This window comes from Abrus precatorius, unplaced genomic scaffold, assembly GCF_003935025.1.
Source record: "Abrus precatorius isolate BTA unplaced genomic scaffold, Abrus_2018 Scaffold3, whole genome shotgun sequence".
Classification (NCBI taxonomy): Eukaryota; Viridiplantae; Streptophyta; class Magnoliopsida; order Fabales; family Fabaceae; genus Abrus; species Abrus precatorius.
In genome coordinates, this window is record NW_020874373.1 from 23,808,330 (window position 1) to 23,835,408 (window position 27,079).

The 27,079-nt window shown below is 34.8% G+C and overlaps 1 protein-coding gene across 1 annotated transcript; it reads right to left on the reverse strand.

Annotated features, from left to right (window-relative positions):
* Positions 1–597: 597 nt before the first annotated feature.
* Positions 598–27,079, reverse strand: LOC113861384 (phosphoglucan phosphatase LSF1, chloroplastic). Its single transcript, XM_027494170.1, has 10 exons — positions 26,630–27,079; positions 26,424–26,530; positions 18,022–18,481; positions 17,840–17,911; positions 17,216–17,337; positions 8,815–9,030; positions 7,517–7,622; positions 7,097–7,209; positions 6,663–6,807; positions 598–1,296 (listed from the first exon to the last, which is right to left on the reverse strand). The coding sequence occupies exons 1-10, from the start codon at positions 26,930–26,932 to the stop codon at positions 1,177–1,179; spliced, it is 1,764 nt and encodes a 587-aa protein (XP_027349971.1). The 5' UTR covers positions 26,933–27,079; the 3' UTR covers positions 598–1,176.

The following is a 27,079-nucleotide window of genomic DNA, read 5'->3' on the forward strand; positions in this document are numbered from 1 at the left end:
TTCAAAGTGAAATATAAGGGGATGGTTCGATAGAAAGGCACAAAGCCAGGTTGGTAGCTAAAGGTTTCACTCAGACAGCAAGTATTGATTTTCTGGATACATTCAGTCCAGTAGTAAAGATGACCACAGTCAGGGTCCTCTTGTCCTTGGCTTCAACACAAAATTGGCACATCCAATTGCTGTTAGTTCAATTGTTGTTTAGTTAGTTTCTGTTTTCTAACTTTTCTGTTAATTTGTTAGCAAGGCCTTTTTTTATATATAAGGCTTGTTCTTAGTTTTGTTTTTTCATGAATTGAATGAGTTTTTCTGTAACATTAATGCATGCATTAATCAAATTCACTTAAGAAATTAAGAGGTTTTATTGATAACTTTAGAAGTTTTCATCTAAAGAATTAGAGCAGATTCAAATTTGTAAACTTAACCTTCACAGCTACATATTTAGAAGTTAAAATAATTTTAGGTATTTGCAATAAACATAAAATTCATAAACAATTTTTCTTTATTTTCTAATCTTTCATTTTGATATACATGTCATAACGTTACTATACATGTTCAAATAGTAATTTGATCTTCATACATCGGTAGATGGCCATTCCTATGCAGACAAGTTTGCTTATTCAAGCAAAGCAATTCATCAAGACAAACATAAACTAGGAAATTATGGAATCATATGGTCCAGAATGCAATAATTGAATAGGGAGAAGAAAAAAAGGACAAGTACCAGCTCAAGTAACAACAGTAGTACTACAAAAAAAACCTCCACCATAACTCAACATTACATAAAATGGTATGGTGCCTTCACCTAAGCACAAGTACCATGCTAAAACTTGTCATTTGGCCAAAAGACTCAAATGACGATATCTAGTCAAAATCCATTATAGCAAATTACTCATTTGGTAAATAGCCAGTACTTCATGTGAATTCATACCATGATTATTGAGTATTTAATACGAAAATTAAATAAAGGGAGAAGCACAGGCAGGCAAGAAGAGACACAAGTAACAGCATTGCAATGAGCATTACCACTCATTTATTTCACAAGAGTTGAATGCCAAGACATACCCTAACGTATGATTACTCTTGCTATGTGCCCTCAGCCTCACACTGACCAAATTTTATGGCCCCAGTAACATGTACAACAACTGCAATTCTGTACATTGTGATACTTCTATGCAACTATTTGGGAGCTAATCTGATAGGGCAGATAGAGAAAGCAATACAACGAGCTGCTTTTGCCAACATAAACCGCTCTTTTTCATTCAAAGGCCTTTCAATCACCTTGATAACGTTGGCATCCTAGATCAACAAAGATCAAGCAGTGATTAAGCTTGCTGTAAGAAATAGAAGACAAACATATTGCTCTCACAAATCACAATCAAGTATTTAGCAGGAATTAGTAAAAGAAAGCAAAATTAAAAGTGCAAATAATAATTATTTAGGTCAGCTGTGCTGCTGTAATGAATCAAATTAGATTTAGGGACTTAATTGTAATTCATGGATTCTTTTAGCCTTAGTTGCAAATTCTGTTAAGTTTGTTTGGCTGCCAAGCTGTTAGGCTGTTGGTGGCGCCAATAATCTGTTAGGTTATGTAGAACATTAATTGGTTATAAAAACCAACATCTTGTAATCTCAATCAATCAATAATCAAATTCAATCTTTGTTTCCTTTCTTCTCTTCCGAATTTAGAGAGATTGAGAGTGAGTGTTCAGGAATTGCAGAAACATTCCTAACAGTGGTATCAGAAAGCTTGGCGACGCAACCATGGTGAGCAACAACGAATTGGAGACGAGGGTCGATTCTTTCGAACACATTTTCCAAAATTCCCAAGAAACCACGCAGAAGACGCTGGAATCTTTAGCAAAAATAATTGAAAATCTCGCTGCGAAGGTCGAAGCTCTTTCCACCGGCACGAATGGAGTTCCGATTGGCAACGACGAAAGCAAAACTCCGGAGAACAACGTCAACTCTGTTCTCGACAGAACCCAGATTCAATTTCCTTCGTTCGATGGAACCAATTACAGGGATTGGAGGGCGAAAGCTGAACAATTTTTCGAGCTTGAAAGAACTCCGATTGAGCAGAGAGGAAAACTGTTGTTGCTATCAATGGAGGGCAAAGCATTCGCGTGGCAACGTCATTATCTGAAGCACCCTGATTTTGCGAACAAATCTTGGTCCGAAATCTTGAAGGATGCTGGAACTCGATTCGATGATGGTGGTTACGATGACCCAATCGCCGAAATTGCAAGATTACGGCAACAAGATTCGTTGATACAATACCTTGAGAAATTTGATAACCTCCTGGCTCGTGTGTCAATCACTGAGTCTATGGCGCTGAGTTTCTTCTTAGCTGGGTTAGAACCACAGCTAGAGAAGTCTGTACGCTTGCACAATCCACAATCCATGCACGAAGCTACAAGACTAGCCAAATTGCAAGATGAAATCCTAAAGGAGTTTGAAAGAAAGATGATGATGGGAAGATCCAGTGTAGCTAATCAACATAGTTATTCAAGAACATGGTCCAACACATCCCGTAACTTCAGGAATCAACCTATCACCAATCTTCAACAACAACACACTCACAATTCTTCTGTTTCATTACCTGTTCAAGAATCAAAGGCGAGTCCTATATCCCCGATAACTCAGAACGATGCTAGTGAACGTATATCTAAGGGATTGTGTAGATTTTGTGGTGAGAAATGGGAAAGGAACCATAGATTGAAATGTAAAGTCTGGGGTAAATTAATTGCTATTTTTTGTGAACAAGAAGAACATGATATGGATGAAGAAGGTGGCAATGCTTCTGAAGATGAGGAATTAGCATTGAATAATAGTAGACTATTAAGCACTGATGCAAATGTGCAAATCTCCCTACATGCATTGAAAGGTATTGCTGGTGGTAGCACTTTACAGTTGCAAGGTTTAATCAAAAAGCAACCTGTCCCATTCTTGATGGACACAGGAAGCACACATAACTTCATATCTGCAAAATGGGTCAAGCTTCTAGGTTTGAAGACGCAACCTATCAGAGAATTCCCTGTTATGATTGCTAGTGACCAATCTATTACGATCACAAGAAAATGTTATATGTTGGACTGGAAATTTGGTCAGCATTGTTTCACAACAGACTTTCTTGTATTACCTGGATCTTCATTTGGAGTAATTCTAGGAATGCAGTGGTTCAAAGTACTGGGCGAGATCAGCTGGAACTGTGATAAATTGACAATGAAATTCATGCATCAAGGAAAGGAAGTGGTGTTGAAAGGAGAACAGCAGCAATGTGCCTTGATTGATGGGGCTGGAAATCTACGAACAATCACTATGCAAGCTATGATCTTCTCTATGAATGGATCTATCTGTTTTCAAATTTCCATGGATCCAGATGAAGTGAGCTTGACTGAACAGCAGCAAACCGAGCTAGAAGATCTCTTACAGGACTTTACAAACTTGTTTGTGGAGCCTACATCATTACCTCCTAGCAGAAGGTATGATCATCAGATCACCTTGACTGATGAGAAACCTATCTGTCGAAAACCTTACCGTTATCCACATACTCAAAAGGAAGAAATCGAAAGACAAGTTCAGGCTATGTTAAAGACAGGATTCATAAGGGAAAGTGGTAGTTCGTTCTCTTCTCCATTGGTTCTGGTTAAGAAAAAGGATGGAAGTTGGAGGTGCTGCACAGATTTCAGGAGGTTAAATGCTGTAACTGTAAAGAATAAGTTCCTTATTCCACTCATAGAGGACTTATTAGACGAATTGAAAGAAGCTGCTTACTTTTCCAAGTTAGACCTGAAAAGTGGTTATAATCAAGTGAGAATGCACGAGCGGGACATCCACAAGACAGCATTTAGAACACACAGCGGCCATTATGAGTGGGTAGTTCTCCCATTCGGGCTGAGCAATGCTCCTGCTACATTTCAGAATTTAATGAATGACATTTTCCGAAAGCACTTAAGAAAGTTTATCCCTGTGTTTTTTGATGATATCTTAGTCTATACTAAGACTTGGAAGGAGCACAAAGCATGTTTAAGAGAAGCACTTCAGATTTTGGAGGAGAACTGTTTGGTACTGAATTATAAGAAGTGCAGCTTTGGCAAAAAGAAAGTGGAATACCTTGGACATGTGATCACTGTTGATGGAGTAACACCGGCTGCAGGAAAGATTGAAGCGGTACAGCAATGGCCTACACCTAAAAATTTGAAAGAACTTAGGGGATTTCTAGGACTTTCTGGTTACTACAGAAGGTTCATTAGAAATTATGGATGCTTGGCTGCCCCCCTGACCTCACTTCTTCAAAAGGACCAGGCGTACAACTGGAATCAACATGCAGAAGAAGCATTCTCGGCTATCAAAAAGGCCTTGATCACAGCTCCTGTCTTATCATTGCCAGATTTCACTAAACCATTCACTGTGGAAACAGATGCCTCAGCAACAGGAATTGGTGCAGTTCTGATGCAACAAAGCCATCCTATAGCATTCATTAGTAAGGTAATGGGACAAAAATTTCAATTGCTTTCAGCTTACGAAAAGGAGTTCTATGCAATCCTGTTTGCAATAAAAAAGTGAAAGCATTATTTATTAGGCCAGCACTTCATCATCAAAACAGATCAGAAAGCACTGAAGCATATTATTGAACAGCCTCCAACTACACTGATGCAAAATTGGGGCCTAGAGAAGCTAATGGGGCTTGACTTCAGCATTGAATACAAAAAAGGGAAGGAGAATATAGTTGCTGATGCACTTTCCAGGAAGCCTAATACCAATCAGCTAATGGTGATGTTACAAGCAGCTTCAGAACTAACATAAGAAGTAAAGCAATCTTGGGAGGCAGATATGAAGTTAAGAAAACTCATAGACAAAATCAGAATAACTCAAGTCCCTTATAAACACTATAGCTTCAACAATCAGCTGCTGAAGAGGAAAGGAAAATTAGTAGTGGGTGACAACAAAGATCTGAGAAATAAATTGATGAAGTACTTTCATGATTCTCCTGTGGGAGGACATTCTGGTATGGACCAAACATACAAAAGAATCAAAGAGCAATTCTACTGGAAAGGTCTGCAGAAAACAGTGAAAAGATGGGTACAGGAGTGCCAAACATGTCAAAGATTCAAAACCTTTCCTCAACTGTCCTCAGGCAAACTCCAACCTCTTCCAATTCCAGAAGGAGCTTGGCAATCAATATCCATGGACTTCATTACAGGTCTTCCTAAGTCCAATGGAATGACAGTCATATTAGTGATAATTGATAGATACACGAAATATGCCCACTTCATACCTCTTAAACATCCATTTGGCGCTGCAAAGGTTGCAGAAGTGTTCATCGATACAGTTGTGAAACTACATTGCTGGCCAATTGAAATCATATCTGACAGGGACCCTTTGTTCCTTAGTACATTTTGGTCTGAATTGATGAAGAGACATGGTGTACAGCTGCTTAAGTCCACAGCCTTCCATCCACAAACAGATGGGCAATCCGAGGCCTTGAACAAAGCATTGGAGGGTTATCTAAGATGCATGACGGGAGATGTACCTAAACAGTGGAGTAGATATTTGTCTATGGCTGAAATGTGGTACAATACAAAGTTCCATTCAGCAATACAAATGACTCCATTCGAGGCTCTATATGGATACAAACCATCCATTCCATGTCCTATACAACAAGGTGAATCAATGGTGGAGGCAGTAGATTACACAATAAAGACAAGGGAACAACTTTCAAGACTTCTGCATGATAACCTGACCAAGGCTCAGAATAGGATGAAGATGTATGCTGACATGAAGAGAGTTGATAAGGAATATCAAGTAGGAGACTCAGTTTATTTGAAGATCCAGCCTTATAAGCAGCACTCTTTGGCTAGTTCTTCTTTTCATAAACTAGCAGCAAGGTATTATGGACCTTATAAAATAATAGAGAGAGTGGGCAAGGTTGCCTATAGATTACAACTACCAGCAGGGACCAAGATTCATGATGTATTTCATATCTCCTTGCTGAAGAAACACCATGGAGATCATCCTGTATATGCAGCTTTGCCTTTATTGACAGAGAATGGAGAGCCTCCAATGCAGCCCTTAGCAGTATTGGATAGAAGAATGAAGCAGAAAAACAATAGAGCAATAACTGAAATATTGGTGCAATGGCAAGATACAAACCCTGAGGATGCAACTTGGCATGACTTACAACGCATGAGGACTTAGTACCCTGAGTTTAATTGGTTTCAGAACTGATATAGACCTTGAGGACAAGGTCGTGTTTCATGGGGGGGAAAATTGTAATGAATCAAATTAGATTTAGGGACTTAATTGTAATTCATGGATTCTTTTAGCCTTAGTTGCAAATTCTGTTAAGTTTGTTTGGCTGCCAAGCTGTTAGGCTGTTAGTGGCGCCAATAATCTGTTAGGTTATGTAGAACATTAATTGGTTATAAAAACCAACATCTTGTAATCTCAATCAATCAATAATCAAATTCAATCTTTGTTTCCTTTCTTCTCTTCCGAATTTAGAGAGATTGAGAGTGAGTGTTCAGAAATTGCAGAAACATTCCTAACAGCTGCAGTGCTCAAAAGGTTGAACAGGAATAATAGGTTTATAGGAAAACAAATCATATGGGATTATAACAAGATAAATCAGAACATAAAAAACATATTTATTAAATGCGTACCTTTTGCTGGTGCTGAACAGAAGGCAGAACGCTAGCAGTTTCACCAATCACAATTATATTGTTAACATTTCCCCTTTCATCCCTTTCAGCTGGTGAAGCAGTTGAATGCTTCCATTGTCCATTTACAATGAATTTGTAGTAATACCTGATAGCAAAACGATGTCACATTCACGTGCAATGAATGCTTTAAATCATGCGCAATGTACGAAACCATGTTGCTTTCTTTGATATTGTTTTGGGTGGGTAGTGAAGGGGAGATGTGCAAGTTTTATGCTTCTAATGCAAAAGTCAACAAAAATGAAATAAAATAAACAGCATTCGTTAGAACATTATAAATGGCTTGTGAGAGATTTTTGCCAATTAGGTCATCAAGTTGAGAAAGAAATGGCATAAACTTAATCCACAGAAAGAATTATGGCAAAAGTAGCACATACTTTCCTTGTGCTAGTCTAACTTCTACTTCATGTCTTGGTCCACCCTGGTGCTTTGCCTTGATTGGTTCTTTCCAATTACCAGTAAAGTCTCCTACCAAAGTTACATCTTCTCCCTGAAACATAAAAACTAAAAGAAGTGTTATAAACAACCACAAAAAACTTGACCTTATGATCAAACTGAAAATTATTTCTCAATCCTGTTTGAGAATTAAAAGCCACATTGAAGCAATAATTAACAAGTCTGTGACCACATGATCATTCCACACAAATTGGGGACATAAAACTGAAAGGTTTAAAATAATCTACCATTGATCAGCCATACTAATAATATAACAGATGTAATTTCGTAACCCTCTTTAAAAATGAAAAGATAAATTACCCACAAAACAAAGATGGAGCTATAACTGACTGGTTTCTTACCTCATGACCATTCCACACAAATGTGACAGCATGTGTGGGAGGTCCATCGTGTTTGCCACTTTCAACCATAGCTATAAGATCCCATGTTGCCCATGCAATTGCCGGCCTGTAGCAATGTCTCTATGAAATGCTTTTCTAATTGATAGAGTGAGGAAGGCAAAAGGACCCCCCAAAAACTAAATCGAAATGGGGAAATAGGAAAAATAAGAGCATAACCACTTATGACATAAAACAGAAACAAATAAGTAATTGTAGGTTTTCTCTGGATTTTTTCTTTTCTATACTAAGTGAAACAGTCAAAGAGATGATAGCATAAATATATAAACATAGCACTTACATACCCAACAAACTATAAGCTCAAAGAATTCTGAGACAGAAAGCATAACAATTTACCTACGTTATTCCCACAGCATAATCAATTTATTCAGAATAGTATCCTCACAAATAATTCACAACCTTTATTACCTTCCCAAATAATCCATTTGAGTTTGGCACTCGAACAAAACAGAATAGAAAAATTCCTCCTGATTTGTTTTCCTAATAAGTGGAACCAAAATGAATCAATTTCGTAGCCTTTTGTTTTGATCTGTTCTCTTTTATTTTCTTTACACTTAATATTATGTTCTCTTTTTAAAATACATCAATCATACACCAGAACCTGTATGTCTAAGAAACACTACTGTATTATCTTCTTCCACAGGCCACACATGCAGTTGCGAGTGAAAGATAGAAGACTTCTGTTTATTTCTTTTATTTCCATTTAACAGGGTTTATTTCCCCATAAATTACTTGACTATTCCAAAATAAATAAATATATCAGCAAGCTTCAGTAGCTGTCTGCTATTATTTACTCTTTGGTTTCTACAGGTGAAAGTACCAATGAACTAACAATGACTCTCGCAAACACAAAATGGAATTCACTAACATTAGAAGAACATACATCAAAATAATAAGGAAACAGTATATAACAGATATGCTTTTCAAAACCCAAGAGCCAATAGCCAATCATCTTATATTTAAATTCTCAGGCTGAGACAGAACTTGCAAAGTTGTCTGAAAAGAAAAAGAAATGTGTATATTTACATTTGTTTATAAATTGCATATTAAAAAGATTCTTTTTTGAAAATTTGGTTTTTAACCAAGTTCAATGGCAACATGTGATCCATGTTGCCGACCTCACCTAATGAGATAAGGTTTGGTTATTGCTGTTGTGTAGCTTGCTTTCATGCTCTCTTGAACAAAATGAATTAAACTGTAAATGTATGATACAAAAGTGTTTGAAGTTTGGTAAGATGAACCTGTCAGGTCTGCATGTGTGTATGCCAGTGACCCAAGTATAGGCTGCATGAAGGGAAACATCTGTAATCCAATGTAGGTATGCAATAACACAAGCAGGAGACCGATCAAATCCAGAAGTGCAAGTCACGAAAACACGAAGATTCTTCCTTAGCAACCTTAATAAAAGCCCCACACAAAATGGCAGCTTTTTTCTCATATCATAAGAATCTCCCTCCCTGCAAACATAAGTAAAGAAAACCCAATAAAAGAGAAACAAACAAAACAGAACACGAAGTTAAGCAGCTGAGGTAGAACAAAATGAGGACTACACAAACGAAGTAGGGTGAGCCACAGAATAGAAAGGGAACAGACCACTTTTATACTCAAGAGACTTGCTTTAAGACTACAAGAGAAGTAGTGGGTGTGTCCGTGCTTGGCCAGATACAATTCTGACTGCTACTTATTTGATCAATAGGATGCCTAGTAAAGTCTTGAAATTTAAGACATCCTTTAGATGTCTTCATTGATTTTTTTTCCAAAAGACACGCTCCCCTTCAGATATTTGGATGTACAGTCTTTGTGCACTCTCCTGATCATAATCAAAGTAAACTTAATCCTTGAGCAACTAAGTGTTTGTTTATTGGTTACTCTTCTAATCAAAAGGGATATAAATGCTTTGACCCTACTTCTAAAATCATTTTGAATCCACTCCTTCTCTAAAATCAAAAGGGATACTGATCCATATTTTTAAATTTCAAAAAACTGATTTTTGAGCTTCTAAATTTGCTATTTCTAATACTATTGTTTAGTCATATTTATAGTATATGTGGCATACAATGTAATGAGGTGCTAATCTTAATTAATCTATCAATGAGTATACTATCGTTAATATGTCCCACATTAGCTAGGTATAGAGATAGAATACTCCTTATAAGGGATAGGATAGTCCTCCTCCTATGAGCTAACTTTTGAGAGTGAGTGAGGTCCAAGTTTCTTAATATGGTAACAGAGCCTATTCAGTTTTAATGTTGAGTTGCCCATTGAGGGTAGTTCTAGCCATTCAACTTGTGACCAATGATAGGAAGAGCAGGTCCTTTGACCAAACTGGTGGCCGAACCTTCTGCCTTATTCTCTCCCATGGTTAAGTATATTTTTCTTATTTGGAAAAACACAAAAGAGGTATAAATAGAATACAAGGGAATAAAACTGTACATTTAATCTATCCCTGAAAATCAAGGAAATAATTCTCCCTATAAATGTTGTCCCTAAATAAGGAAATAAAACTGATCTTATTAACATTAAATCCTATTATGGGTTGTACAAATCAGATATGGATTATTCTAATTGATATGTGCTGATCTCCAACAGATTCTGATTGATATGCGCTGATCTCCAACAATTTTTGTCACAAAATTGAAGCATGTTATAACTTGAACTTAAAAAAAATCCATTATATAATGGATTTATTCCACCAAGCGTCATAATAATCTCTTCAATTTATCACACGCTTCAGCGTAAAAGAAAATCTATTATATAATGTTTTTGCAAGTCCAATTTATTACACGCTTCAATTTATAACAAAGATGTTCCTACTCTTCATTAGGTATATAAATAATGTGGGATACAATTATAGAAAAGGTAAAAGAAACAAATTATAGACATGAAGTAAAGAGAGGAGATGAGCATTCATCATTCAATGAAATGATTTATAATATACTCAATGATAGACGGACTAGGACTAGTACCCTACTAAATTGTCAGCCACATTCTTTAAACCTAAAGTAAATTTACACTTAAATTATCCATAATTAATTTTTATAAATTATGAAACATATTAAAATTATTTATTATTCATTTTCTATGCAGGTATTATAGTAATCAATGGCTTCAAGAGGTTCCAAGTAAACTCTCTCATCTAGATAAAAATATATCTATGGAGAAGAACAAATGTTTTAGGAGATATTTTTTAATTCTAAAGAAAGGAAAAAAGTTTCTATTCAACAATTTAGATTCTCATTAATTGCATGTGTTTTTTAGTTTTATTCTATTCAAAAAGGTAAAATTTAGATCCAAAAGCTTGGTGGGTGAACCACAGAGCTTTTGCACCATTAGTTCAAAGTCTAGTTTCAAAGCATATCCTACAGTCTTAATCTTTATCATGTTGTAAAAGTAATTGGAGTATTTACTTCACTCAACAAAGAGAAATAAGGTGAATCTCACAAGAACGGAAGATTTAGTATATGCCATACTAATCTCTGGCTTCTATCTAGGAAAAGTTAACTAGGAGAATTGAAGCATACTAGGCTGACAATAACAAATTATGAAATATTAGTGGAGATGAATTTGAACCTTGTAAGAATAATATCAGTATTTTTTAAGTAGCAAATTTATCATTGAGTAACCAATGATTGAAGCCGCAACTTGCAAAAGAAAGGAGATTGTTAGTATTTCTATTAACTAGTAGTAGTTATAGTTTATAATTTTGAAATAAGATAATATAATATCTTCAATAGTTTTAGTATATTATAAATTTTTTTAATGTAAAAAAAATTATAATCATTAAAAAAATTATAATCTAAGTTTAAGATATTTTATTATATAATTGAAATATAAATTTATTATATTTTTAAATAATGTATCATTGTCATTACATATCCTGTGTTGCATTCACGCTTCCTTGTAGGGGTGTATATAAACTGAACTACTCATGAACTATTCAAACTTCGGACATAAAATGCTTAACTATGTTTATTTAAGTAAATAAACAAGCCTAAACTTAAAGTCAGACTTGATTATTTAAATGAGTCAAACTCAAGCTTTATAAACTTTACAAAAATAACTCATGAGTAGCTTTGCATATACATGCATTCTTAAACAATTATAATTTTATTTAGGCTTATTTAAGTGTTTAGTCACTATGAAAGTTGTACAATTTAGATTGTCTCTAAATTTTTTTGATAGGATATAGTCTACTTTCTTTTAAACTTTTGTCTTTTGTCCCTCTAGCTTATGTGGTCCATTGAAATACTGTCAAATGTCAACTTTTGGTTGGATCACATCACCTAGAGAGATCAAAAACAATAACTTGTTAAAAAGTAGACCTTGTATCCTAACAAAATATATTATTGAGACTAAGTCCAATTGTGAAACTTTTGTAAGAATGTTAGAGACAAGTTTCCCGAAGGCTTGAAAGTTTACAAGCGGCAAAACTATAGGAGAGCAATTAGGAAATAAGTTGTTATGTTCTGTTTTGAGTAGTTTAAGATTTCCTTTTGTTATTGTTTTTTGTTACCTTTGAAAAAAGTTATGTTCTATCTTGAGTAGTTTAGGATTTTCTTTTGTTATTGTTTTCTGTTACCTTCTGTTATTTTCTGTTACAATCAGTGTTGTTAAATGTCGGTTATGGCGGCGCCATGGCGGAATGGCGTGGCGGTGCCATGGCAGCCGTTATGAGCATGGCGGTAACGGCCGGCCATGGCGAAAATCGTTAGAAATGGCTTTTTTTTTTTAAATATGGTTTTTCTGCACTTTTGGGCCAGATCCGACCCAACCCTAAATCCAGGTTTTTTTTCCCTCTCTTCTCCTTACGATATCACTCTTCCTCTCTTTGCGATCGCACTCTCTCTTTCTGCGATCTCACTCTCCTCTCTACTCATCTCTTTTCTCTCTGCCCTCCATCAAGATTTCACTCTCTCTCTCCCTCTGCGACATCTCTCTCTGCTGAGATCTCTTTTTGTCTTGGGCTCCTTGAATTTTTGTTTTGGTGCATTTTGTAACATCCTGTACTTTGATTTAAATAAAATAAAGGTTGTTAAAGTATAATTAGAATATATTTAGATAGAATTTATATTTAAAAATAAATAAATAAAAATTAAAAAAAAATATGAACAGTAAAATCACCTATGAACAGTGACCGATGACGTCATAGTGACATCAGCATGAAATCATGGCTGACGTCACATCCGCGTACATTACGTATACAGTACGCGTACAGTGTTTCCGGCGTAAACAGTAAGGCGATGAACAATTATTCCGGCGGTAAACAGTAAATTTCGAAAATTTTTTATAAAAAAGGAGTTTCACACTAAATTTTTATTTCTTCACTCCTATCCAAGGTTCTCAAAGGTTCTAAGGCTATATCTCACAATTTTCTCTCATACTAAACCCTCCTAAACTTAGATTTCTTTTCAGATCTGTGATTTTACGTCTGTTCTAAAGGATTTCAAGTAAGTTTCTCTAAGTTTGAAGTTAAATTTACCATTCATTTCTCTTCTTTTTCTTCTTCTTATTGATGTTCATGATGTTCTTAGGAAAAATTCAGTTCTAGAATTAAAATCTTCGGTTAAATCTTTGTAAAAGCTCTGTTTTGAGGTAAGGGGGCTCTACTTTATCATTTTGTTCTGTTTATTACTTGTATTCTCATAGATCTTGTCATGTATGTGATTATATGTGGAATAATCCTTGTTTTATGAGAAATAATCAGTGAAAAATGAGAATAATTGATTGTTTATGTGATTTTATGATGAATACATGGTGAAAATGTGATATTATGTTCAAATAAGACATGATAAGGTATATTGAAGATGGTTGATATGATTTTTATGATTTTGTGATATGAAATATATAAAGAGATGGATGTTTCATGTTTGAATATATTGTGTTTTATGTAAAAATAATGTGTATTATGAATATGCCATGATTTGATATATATGATGAAAAGTATGTGAAAATATGATGAAAAATATGTGTGAACATGAGAAATGGCATGTGAACATGTGAATATACGCAAAAGAGTATGAGATGGAAAATGATATGATGTAAATAGTTACAGAAATACACTGGAGGAGTGGAAGATAGAGACGATATGGGATATCTTGAGGAAATGCAGGATGGTGAGTGACATTCGAGATTGTGCACGGAATATTGTGATCAAATGCACCACATGGCCACACGCTTGTTTCCCGACTTGACTCCTGACCATTACCTTTGCTAAGGGGCTGTCTATTGCATGCGTTGTATCCGTATTGCATTGGGCCATCCAGCAACTATTTACATGGATGTGTAAGACTTCGGGATAGAAGCATCGAATAACTGTGGCCACAGGACGCAGTAAGTGCAGATAAAAGAAAGGAAAAGAAATTGTGAATATGTAAAATATAATACATGTTGAGATGAGAACATGCTTTATATGACACTGTGATATGTAATGTCATGATATTTTCTTTAAACGTGATAAGATGTGTTTTGTGATGAATATGTGTTATGTATGAGTGGTAGAGTAGAGACTCACCCTTATACAACATTTTTCAGGAAACCAAGATGAATAGTATCAGACTCACAGTGCATTGATGGATGAGAACTACTATAGGACTTAATTATTTTGAGTTATGTAATAGATATTTTCAGTTCTATAGCATTCTTTTGAAACAGTTGTAAAACTACTATTTCTTTTTGTTGCTGATGAAAATTTTAGGATCTTTGTTTTTCTAAAAGTACTCATGAATTAATAAAATTTTACTCTATGAACCTTATATCATTTCATTGTTTCTTTCTCATTAGAGAGTTGTTGAAAGAAAATTTACTTTGGCATTTAAATTTTTATGAAAATTTATCATATATTTAAAAAAGAAATATAAGGCATTACACATTTGGGTCTCTATTTCCAGCGACTGCAGCTGCAGCTCCATTTCGGTCCTGCTGCTGTGTGATGCTACACCGCTGCTGTTCTCTCTCTAGATTCTTTCGGTGTTTATGTGGTTGGGGCTGTTTTTGCTTGTCAATTTAAATTGCTAAACTTACGGCTTTATCTTTTATTCTTTTTTAAGGGTAAAAAAGACTTTTTATCTTTTAAAAATAAACTGAATTTTCTTTTTTACCCTTAAAATGACACTGTTTTAGATTTTTTTTAAAGGGTAAAATAGTCTTCTCATTAAAATATATTATCTAACTTTTCTTTTTCCTTCTTCCCGTCCTCATCTTCATCTTTGCTCTGTTTTAGTAGGCATCTGGCTTTATTTAGCTTCTCTCATCTTCACATTTATACTGTTTTACATCCCCTTTCCGATCCTACTTAGAATTTCGATTTTGATTACCATACTTTACATCACAAAATCAAGAAAATATTATTCAAAGTCTTGATTCTCTCATTTTGCTCTCTCAATATTTTTAATCCAAATAATATCAACCACTAGGAACTATGAGCATGAATCTGTTTGACTCTCAAGAAACATAAAAAAATCTTAATTCACTTTTACTATGGTCTATGGGTGGTGTAATTGTTGCAAAAATTTATGGTGAGAAAATGCTTTTTTAAAAGAAGGATTAGAAGGATTGACAATGATAATTTGGGCTATAAATGAAGAATTTGATAGGTAGACATTATTTGGTTAGATAAATAGTTAGAGGTATAATTAGTTAATCAGAGAGTTAGTTAGTTGATAATTGCATATTTTGTATTGAATTATATTTTAGATTGTAGGTTATGCTACATATATTTTGAGTTAATTATTTTTTATCATTTTCTGTGACCTATAGTATTTTTTTATATATTTTATTATATCCGCCATAAATCCGCCATAATCCGCCATAACCCGCCATGGCGGCCGCCATAACTTTATGGCAGTTTTTTTGGTTTCCGCCATGAGCTGTCATCTGCCATTGATAACATTGGTTACAGTAGCTAGGAGCATGATTTTAGGAAACATAACTTAAATAAGGGGATTACAGAGGGGAATGGGCATCAAAAAAATTATTTCAGACTTAGGGTGTTGAGCCACATGAGAGCTCACTTTCCATTGCTGTAATTTCTGCTCAACTGAGCCAATTCAATACGTAATTTAAATTTTAGAATCCTTACCTTATCAAAGAACCAAACACTTAATCAACCCATTTTATTTATTATATTTACTTGAAATTTATATTTTTTATTATTATCATTTTGCATATATCATTTACTTAATTTCAATTTTCAAGAGTGGTATTTTAAACAAATTACCATAATTATTTTAAAGAAATATACTATTTTCATAATAAAGCTTTTTACTTTTTACCTTAACTCATTTTTGAGTAAAAAAATATATATCTATTATCATTTTACTTTACCTTTTAGTATAAAAATATTCATTAAATACAAAATTAAAAAAAATATTCAAAGCTTATAAAAAATATATTATAAACAGGTTAATGAGTCAAGCTCAAACTTTAAATCTGATTGTTTAAACCAATGAGTCAAGCTTGCACATTCCTTTGTTTTCACAAGCCAAGCCTAAAATTTAAATATTTGATTCAACTTGGCTCATATACAACCCTACTTCCTAGGTTGTTCAAAAAAATTATCTAACTAGTAATTGTAATAGAAAACAAAATGGGAGAAAGGGGGAATAAGAAAACAAACGTGGGAGAGAATGGGACTCTCAACCACCAAGATTCTTGTCATTCTTTTCTGCCCTAACCAATTCAGGAATGCATTGGTACAGAATTTAGGTCTTTTTCAATAGAATTCGATTTATTATCTTTCTGAACCAATTTCCACTTTCTACTGGTAACATAGCTTCTCACCACATTTCTCAATTGCAAATGAGTAGCTCAGATGGTGATGATGGCATAGTAGTGTTTGCTCGAAACTAGTCAAAGTGTCAAGGCTACATGGTGGGATATTTTGATCCAATTGCAAGCTATGGAACTTTAATACCAAATTAGAAATATGGAATTCTTATGTGGGGTTTATAAGACTTTAGGCTCTCCAACTCCAACTTAGGTTTTCTCATGTGATTCTCCCACGGTTCTTATCAACCACTAACATCTGCAGTGACACAAATGCTCTGCTATGCAGTTTCCATAATGGGAACTAAGCAAAACTCAATCTCTAAAGCTAGTGCAACAGGAGTTGCCCAAGTCAATATAAAAAAGTACTTTGAATATATACCAAGCTAATGTTGGATCTTATCAGATAAAAGTGTCAAATGAAGATATCCCAAAGGGAAAATAAAAATTAGCACCTTGAAATTCGGGTCATGCACAACCAAGTCCCCAAACTTTATAAAAGCTGTATTTTAACCCATAAGGTTTTCAACATGAACACTAACCCCTCCACTATTTTTCTAATCCAAAATTAAGCCTAGAGATAATGCAAATTTACACCCTGAAGATCCTATGCAATTTAGTCCCTGAATTTTGTAAGATCTTCTAACATGCAATTAAATCTTATACTCATAATTTTGGAAATAAATTAGCAAAGGGGTTATTCTAAACATGTCAAAAAACTTAAATCAAAATACACTTTTTAGAAGTTTGGGGGACTAAGTCGCATATGACCCAAGGGTGCTAATTTACAAATTTTCCTATTCCAAGGAAAATTATCATGGTTACTTGAATTCTGAAAAATTATAATAAAAAACTGACATGCTTTGGAACTTATATTACCGTATAGGATAGTTGATCATGAGAATATTATTCCTTTGACAAGATTCATTGATTGATTTTACATTGATTCCCCAATTTTCAGCTTCAGTTCCACTTTGGAAGTTCAGAACAGCAGCAACTCCCTGTGGCAAAAATTTTCCAACTATAATCACAAAAGGATGTAATGTTTAAATAAAACATCATATACAACTTATTGCAGAAAAAAGAAACAAATATTTTAAGTGCTAGAACTCACGGTTGCTTCTGGAGATGTAATAGTCAATAACTGACCAAAAAGAACTGTGACACATTTGTAGAATCCAAAATTTTCAGGTCAAATCATGTCTTTGACACAAGACTTTGGTTGAAAGCTTTGTGCATTTCAATAATGTAATGAACTTTATAAGCACGATAAGTTAACTTAAGTTATTTTCCCTTAGCACACTGCTGTAATAATCTAATTGCAAACATTGTTTGATAACTACAGCATTATTTCTTCGAGTGAAAGGAAACAAAAATAAGTTTTCCTTTAGACACATTGAATTTTTGTAACTTAAGTTTATATTAATTCAGTTGCACATTGTCTGTTAAGGCATTAAACTGGGATTACAGAGGCTTGCATGAAAATAAGCCGCCAATCGTTACCTCATCTTTTGACAAGGTTTCAACATCATCTTCAGTTTGTATACAGGATCCCACATAGATTTGCTCTGTAATCTAAAATTTGTAAGATATCAATGCTTTATTAATATTGTATGAAGTATGGTATCAAACAAAATATTGTAAACAAGTAAATGAAATGGATCACACTGCAATAAATGGCATACCTTACTATAGCGCATACCAAGGGAGTGATTGTAGTACATCTCATCCTTGGAACGATCCAGAGCCTGAATATATTCCTCAAGTGGAAAACTTCCATGAGCCCAATCTCCATCTCCACACACTTTTTCGCTAAAAACACAAGCAAGTTGTGTTTTGTGTTCAGTAAAGAAGTTTCTCTCACCATGTGTGATGGTATGTTGATTTAGATTGTTCAACAACTTGCTTCCATTCGGTTTGAGAAACTTTGAGTTGAACATCAAAAATCCAGAATTCCCACAGCTTTTACTAGATGATTGTAAATTTGATGCCAATAGGGTCTTGTTCCATGTGACAACAGGAACTCGACCTCTATTAAAAACTATTTCAAGATCATTCATCTTATGCAGCAGTTGAATGGGAAAAGGATTGGTAGGCCTCTCAAGAACCAAGCTAAAAGAATTTGTTTGCTCATTTAGCACTTTCCTGAGGAAACCAAAAGACTGAAAAAATAAAAACAAAACACTGATGAACAGAATAGATTGTGATGATCAATGAAATAGTAATTTTCATCTTTCTAAGGTATCAAATAACTGAGTGCCTATTTTCAAGTACACCTAAAGAAGGATAAATGCACTAATAGAATTTACATTTTTCTCTATCAAATTAAAAGGGAAAACATAAGTGGAAACACAGAACTAGATCATTCAAATTATAAAAAAAGAACCATAAGCTGAAACAAAATCATCCATAACATAATGTCAATTGTTACTGTTTTCTCATCACTACTAATCATGGTAGTAAGTATTGCGCGATACGAATCGGTAGATTCGATACGGATTTTAGGGGCAACGATACAAATCATGCGCAGTATCATTTTTATCCAAAATCGTTTCGCGAATTGCACAAATCAACCGAATCGGTGCTGAGATGTGATTCAGTGGGTGACGCACGATTCAGGTACAAACCGGGTCATGCAAAAAGCGGGTCGGGTCAGCGCGATCCGATACAGTAAAACCCTAAAAATACTTTTTTTTTAATTTTTTTTAACAGAAAGGCAGATTTTTACCTTTGATGGCTTCTGTTGATAGACCCCCTGCATAATATTAAAAGAAAACCCTACTTTTTTATTCTCCTTTCATTCCCGCTCTTTCCTTTTCTCTATTCTCCACGTACACAGTTCAATATTCATGCTATTTCCTATTACATTGCTGTCATTATTGTAAGACTTCTCACAACTTCCCACCTCCTATTCAATATTTCTGGTGGTCCCCTCTTCCTCTGCCACGGTTCCTTGTTTTTTTTTATTTAGTTTCTTCTCTCTTTTCTACTTGTTGTTTGCTGTTAAGGGGAGACAAATGGGTCCTACCAAAAAAACAAAAGTGATATCACATGGAAACTCTGTGAAAGTGTCCCTCCGCACAGGCTATTAGTGAAATGTAAATATTGTTCTCATTCTTGTTCGGGTAGAATTGCAAGGATGAAACATCATCTAGCTGGAACAAGAGCAAATGTAAGTGCCTATACAAGTGTTCCAGATGAGGTAAAGAAGATATTCATCAAACTTTTGGAAGAGAAAGAAAAGAAAAAAAGTGAAAATAGCTTGGAATTTTTTGAAGAAGCTGAGACTCAGGATGTAAGTGGTCATCAAAAGAAAAGTATGGATTCTTTTGTCAACAAAGAAAATGGACGGACATCTAAAAATTTGAAGCAAACAACAATGAATACAATGTTCAAAGATAGAGATGTTGTCATTCAAGAAATTTGCAAATGTATTTATGCTAATGTCTTACCATTTAATTTGGTTAGAAGGCCCCATTTTATTCAAATGGTGAAAGCTGTTGAAGAATTTGGCAGGGGTTTAAAACCTCCTACTTATCATGAAGTGAGAGTCTCTTTTTGAAGAAAGCAGTTGATAGCATCCATCAAAATTTAGAGAAATACAAAAGTGAATGGGAGAAATGGGGCTGCACTATGATGTGTGATGGTTGGAAAGATGAGAAAGGAAGGTCCCTTTTTAATTTTCTTGTTAACAGTCCTAGTGGGACTGTCTTTCTAAAATCTATTGATACTAGTGATGTAATTAAGGATGCCAAGCAAATGTTTGAATTACTGGACAGCATGGTAGATGAAATTGGGGAAGAAAATATAGTGCAAGTTGTAACAAATGGCGCTTCTAATCTTGTGGCAGCAGGAAAAATGTTAGAAGAGAAGAGAACTAAATTATTTTGGTCACCTTGTGCAACCTATTGCCTTGATTTAGTTCTAGAGGATATCGGAGAGCTTCCAATTTTCTATGCTACCATTACAAATGCAAAGAAAATCACAACTTACATATATAGGCATACATGGATTCTTAATTTGTACAGGAAGCATTCTAAGGGAAGAGAGTTAGCAAGACCAGCCGTAACAAGGTTTGCAACTGCTTATCTCACATTAAATTGCATTATGCAACAAAAGAATGCTCTTAGATCTATGTTTGCTTCAGAAGAGTATGCTTCTAGTTCATATGCTAATAGAGTTGAGGCTAAGCAAGTGATGAGCATAGTGTTGACTGATGATAAATTTTGAAAATCCATCAAATATTGTTTAAAATGTATAATTCCACTTGTGAAAGTACTTAGACTTGTAGATAGTAATTCAAAACCAGCCATGCCATATATTTATGAAGCAATGGATAGAGCCAAAGAGCAAATTGCTGAAAATTTCCAAAAGAAAGAGTCAAGGTATAAGAAAGTGTGGAAGATCATTGATACTAGGTGGAATTTACAAATACATAGACCTCTCCATGCAGCTGCATATTATCTCAATCCTAGGTAAGTAGACATTCTTAATATCTTAAATTTCATTTAGTTGCCTATTCATCCTGACTATTTTTTATTGTTTGATTAGGTTCCATTATGACAAAAGCTTTAATCCAGATAGTGAGGTTTTGTGTGGTTTATATGAAACGATCGAAAGAATGGTTTCAGATAAAAGGACAAGATTTTTAATTGATCAACAACTTAAGAAGTTTAAGTCGGCCAAAAGATTATTTGGAATGAATATGGAAATAGACACTAGAGACAAGAAGCAACCTGGTAACTCTTCAATCTTCATACTTTGCTAATTTTACAAATAATTATAAACCAATAAGTAACATGACATACTTTGCTAATTGTTTATACATATTTTGTTTTGAATTTTGATAGCTCTTTGGTGGGAGAGTTATGGTGGAGATGGTAGAGTTACAAAAGGTAGCCATGAAAATTTTGAGTCTTACATTTAGTGCAACAGGATGTGAAAGGAATTGGAGTACATTTGATCATGTGCATACTAAAAGAAGAAATCGCTTGGAACAACAAAGACTAAATGCACTTGTGTTTGTTAAATATAACTTACACTTAGAGATGAGACAAAAGTGTAGAGAAGAGATGAGAGAAACTTATGATCCCATATGCTTATCCGACATTGAATCAGATGATGAATGGATTACTGAAAAAGAGGATCCATGCTTACCAAATGATGCTTCATGGATGAATATACATGAGTGCTTTACTTTTGAAGAGGGAGCTTCAAGCAAGAAAAGAAAAAGAGGTATTTGTGCTGATTTAGAATTAGAACATGAACAAGAAATACTAAAAATTTAATTACTCCAATACATATTATCATGCTTGTTCCATTATTTTGGTTTTATAGGTCCAAGAAACTTAAATGTCAAAGCTGATAAGAAAGAAAAATCTATAATAGAAGATGATGAAATTGAAGACATTATTAGAGAGGAGGTGGAAGAGGAAGAACTTTTGATTTTGGAAGATGAAGAGGATGAACTAAGTGACATAGATCTTGGGGATGATGAATGATCATTCATTATCTTTTTGAATTTTTGCTATAGTGACTTGCTATCATTTTTTGTTTATCTTTTCGAAAGATTATATGTTGATTTTGAGCAGTCACTTTTTTTTATAATGTAACTAAGTGTTATGATTTGAATCTTAGTTTGCTTACAAGTGTATGTCACATTGTTAGTTATATATTATTTACTTCAAAATATTAATATATAGATGTTTCTTTATGTTACAATACTCTTATATTTATGTTTTTTATTTTTTAAATTATTGATCTTGAATCTTACAATTCAAAATACGATTCGATTCACAATTCAAAAAATAGGTCATACGATTCACAATTTGAATCTCGATTTAACTACCTTGCTACTAATCATAATTCATCACTAATCAATTATACAGGTCAAAAACCAGTACAACCACAAGCTTAGGTTATGTGATGAATGATTATAAATGTATGAATTAGAACAAATTCAATAAAGCAATTTCCTAACAAGGAAACTTGATAAAAAATTATAAAGACAGCTACAAGTCAGAAACAGCCATAGTTTGGTGAAAAGCCAGCATTATACTTAGTTTGAGCTAGTGTAACATTAGTACTGACTAGTGAAACATGGTTTTAGTATTGGGAATGTGGGCTTAGACTTTGAAAGTAGGCCCAAGATTTGGAGAGTGTATGAGAGGAGAAACAAGGGTGTGAAGAAGAATGCTGAGGTGGGAAATGTTGAGGTAACAAAGGGTGTAACAGAATTAGCTAATGAGTGAGAGAAGTAGGGGAATATAGAGAGGAGAGTGAGGAGAGGAGGTCAGGATATTTTGGAATTCTATTATGGCCAGGGAGTGTTAACCTTTGGAGAAGCTTGCTTTGTGGCTATCTTTCTCTTTCATTTTGAATAATAATACATACAATCTCTTATTTTCTCTTCATTCTTCTTCTATATTTTGGGTCTCTATCATTTGGTCCAACCTGCCAGATCCAACAGGACAGCGACATATTCCGATGATGTAATTAGCAAATGCCACCAAAGAAAATGGAGGCTAAGGTTGCTGTGCTTGAGACAGAGGTTGCCAGCCTCAAAAACGCGATGCAAGTGATGCAACTCAAGGCTGATTCCAATCACGAGAAGCTCATGTTGTTAGAAATTGGAACACTGAAATTTACTTTTGAAACAGTCTTGTTTTACTTGGACAGAAATTATCATACATTGGGAATTGTGTGGTTGACTGATAGATTCAAACATGTGTATAGTAGGAGAAAGAAGATTGGTCAAGAAATAAAAGAGTAAATAACTAATTCTATTAACAGTGGACAGCTGGCTCTTTTAGCAATATAAATAAGAGCACAAAGATAGTTAGGAGTTTTTCAGTTTTTCAGTTGGAATAGAATAGACTGGTCTGGAGAGTGAGGTCTCTCGAATTACCTACGTTATTGGAATCTTGTAACAATTCTTCCTATTTCTAATCTGTACTACATTGGTGTAGAATTGGGAATTAGGTTCAGCAATAAAGAAACATTCTTTCATATTCAGTTTAACATTTGGTTCTATCATCGGCGCCATTAGGTGAGATGGTGGTCGACTGGGGAAAACAAATCTTGCAATTTCAATGGCAAAATCTTGTGCCTACTTCAAAGTCTAAGCCCACATTCCCAGTCTTAAACAATATATAGAAGAAGAATAAAGGAAAAGTAAGAGACTATATGTATTATTCCTCAAAATGAAATAGAAAGATAGCCACAGAGCAAGTTTCTCTAGAAGTTAAAACACCCTGACCATAACAAAATTCCAAAATATCCAGATCTCCCTCTCCTCACTCTCCTTATCCTATATTCCCGTACTTCTCTCACTCATTAGCTAATTCTGTAACACATTTTTCCACCTCAGCATTTCTCACCTTAGCATTCCTCTTCAGACCCTTGTTTTTCCTCTCATACACTCTCCAAATCTTGGGCCTACTTTCAGAGTCTAAGCCCATATTCCCAGTCCTAACCTGCTTCTTCAATAGGACCCTTGTTCTTAAGGCACAAATGAGGAAAATTGACTTTTGATGTTAAATTCCTCTTCCCACGTGGCATCTTCCAATCCTTTGCCCTTACATTGGATAAGCACTTGACTAACAGTGTCCTCTCTCTCTTTGATCAGCCTCTTTGCTAGCATAGCTTCCAATTCCAAACTTATTCCATCATCACAAGCCAACTCTAGAGAAAGTTCATATTGCACATTAGAATTCCCAACAGCTTTCTTAAGTAAAGATACATGAGAAAGGATGTATCTTGGTTGCGTCAGGCAATTACAACCTATAAGCCACTGCTCCAACTTGTTCCAGCACTTTAAATGGTCCATAGTAACGTGCAGCCAACTTAGGATTAATACGAGACCCAACTGTTAGTTGTCATTGGGGCTGAAGCTTGAGGAATACAAAATCCCCTACTGCAAACTCATGATCTGTCCTCTTCTTATCCACATGATCCTTCATTCTATTCTGGGCCAGCTGCAATTGATACTTCAATTGTCTGAGAGCTTTGTCTCTGTCCATCAACTAGCTTTTTACTGCTTCCTCTCTTACCTCTCCAGGCAGAACTTGAGTTATCATAGGAGGTTTCCTGCCATAAACAACATCAAAGGTGTCCTCCCACTGGAAGCATGAAAATTAGTGTTATACCAATATTCAGCCCAAGAAAGCCAATGCACCCCATTGCTTTGGTTGGTCTACCACAAAATAATGCAGAAACGTCCCCAAACAACGATTGACTAATTTAGTTTGGCTATCCATTTGTGGGTGATAAGCGGTACTCATTTCAAGGGTTGTGCCTTGAAGCTTGAACAACTCTTTTAAAAAGCACTCACAAATATTGGGTCCCTATCACTGACTATAGAAGCTGGAATTCCATGTAATCGCACCACTTCAGGAGTAAAATTGTCAGCCAATACACAAGCCGAATAGGGATGCTTTAGGGGAATAAAATGACTACACTTGGATAGCCGATCAACTACCACCAAAATAGCTGCTTAACCTTTGGATTTAGGTAAGTTATGAAATCCATAGAGATTATCTGTAAGTGGTCTTGCTCTTTTTCCACAATCCTTAATGAATTGAGTAGACCATAACAAGCCTTTGATCATTTGCTTTCCTCTGCCTATCAAAGTTTGGAGTGCAGTTTGACCCTGCTGTTTGTAGCCCTCCCCTTGTATATTGTGGGAACTAAGAATATGCTTGGAATGTCACTTTTAATTACTTGACTTTCAATTGAAAATATATATAATTACCAAATTTCAAGTGAAAGTCAAGTAATTAAATATATCATTATATACTTATCATTTACTTCAATAGCAAATTTTAACAAAATCCTTTAATTCAATTACATAATTTAGCAGCTGTCATTTTTTAGTATCCAAATAGCTTTTGGATACACAACTCAATTAAGTGTTTATCTGATAAACTCTTTTTACTTGAGCACTTAATGCAATAAATAAGACCACGATATCATTAGAGTATGTTGAAAAGAACTTATTTTGATAAGTTATACCAAGGGCCCATTTGGAAAAGCTTATGGACAACTCATGGAAGTAGCTATGACTCTCATAAGATCTTTTCAGCTTATTTCAATAGCCTTTTCATAAAACTTGCCAAAATAAACAGTTTTCAGCTTATCCCTATATGTTTCATGGATAAATTTATGTCATAAGCATAAGGAACTTATTGAATAGCACTTAATTAAGCAGTGTATCCAAACACACCCTAAGAAACTTATTGAAATAATTAATTTAATCAGCTGACAATAAATTCTTTCAGATGCGCCCTTAAACTTTCAACCAGCTTATCCATTAATTTTGGCAAAAGCACCATAAGTTGGACAATCCAATAAATAACCTTGGTCCCTTTGCTTTTATTCCTTGCTTCAACACAAGCTCAGTGCCAACCATCAAACCAGTGGCCAAGCTTGACTGATTAAATTGAGGGGCCCAAAATAATTAATGAATATAGGCACACGCGAACACACACACACACACATCTCTATGTAGATATTTGTGCACATGTGTGTACATAAAATTCACTATCCTATTATCATTAACACAAAATTAAATACAGAAGTTATATTTGTTTAAAGTATTTCTCTTTGTTCTTTTAATTGCTTGGCATCATCAACAATTACATCAGAATTGAAATTTTCAATTATTTCTTTTTAAAAATAAATGACTATTTATCTGCAAGAAATTTATCTGTTTCATCCTTTCTTTCTATGATTTGAAAATTTATTGTTGATGTTCGAACTTTTACTTTTGGGGGAACCATAGCTCCTCCCACTACTACAATGATCTGCCCCTCCACCAAACACATCACCGTGAACATAACAAAGTGCGGAGTGTAACACACACACACACATGTGTGTATATATATATATATATATAACGGAAGGTAAATTTTCCATTCGAAGTGATTCTCTTATTCATTTTGAGATTTTTTTTTTTTTCTAAAATATTATTCCCTAAAATTTTAATCGCCATCTATTCATTTTTTATGTACACATATTATAATTATCTAGAAATGAATAACCGCACCCCTAATCCTAACATGTCATAGAGCAAAATCAGAACCCATACCGTGTGTCTCCAACGTCTTTAATCTCAACGAGACTGTTCTGAGACGAATCGCCGGCTTTCTTCAAAGTGTCGCCCACCATAATTATCCTGGACCTCTCCGCATTACCCTACAATAAAATCAATAAATGAGTAAATAAATACAATCTGGAATTATGAAACGAATTTGTATGTGATTGTGGGACATAGCCACGTAGGACGGAGGGTACCCCTTTGGTGAGAGAGTGGACGATGATTTTGCCGTCAGAAGTTAAAGCGAATCGGATGCCGAGGGGCTTCTCGAGAGTGACGAGGTACTCGTTCAAGTTCATCTTGAATGCGGAGTTACCAGACACTGCGAAAACCCTAAAGTTTAGGGTTCCAACGATGGAGCGAAAATGGTAGAGCTTGCTTTTGCTGTTGTAGAGGGAGCGAGGGGTGGGACAGAAGGAACAATTGTTGGAGCTGCTCAGAAGAAGCGATGGAGGATGAGGGTGAGGGTTTGTGCTGACTTGCAGTGGAAGCATGTTCATTGTTATGGTTACGGTTGTGGCTATGGCAGAGCAGATTGAATTCAAGTTATGCTTAGTTTTAGTAACGTTAGAGAGGCAATAAGCAGAGCATGTTAGGTGAGACGCTGCGCTGCATTTTTCCTTTTTCTTTTCTTTTTTTCCTTTTTA

Bases quoted from the DNA above. Each gene is read 5' to 3' on its own strand.
- LOC113861384 (XM_027494170.1), bottom strand. From the start codon at position 26,932: ATGAACATGCTTCCACTGCAAGTCAGCACAAACCCTCACCCTCATCCT. The intron at 7,623-8,814 runs GTTCATCTTACC...ACATTGCTACAG, and splicing joins CACACATGCAGACCTGACAG to GCCGGCAATTGCATGGGCAA. The intron at 6,808-7,096 runs GTATGTGCTACT...TTTTGCTATCAG, and splicing joins GTTAGACTAGCACAAGGAAA to GTATTACTACAAATTCATTG.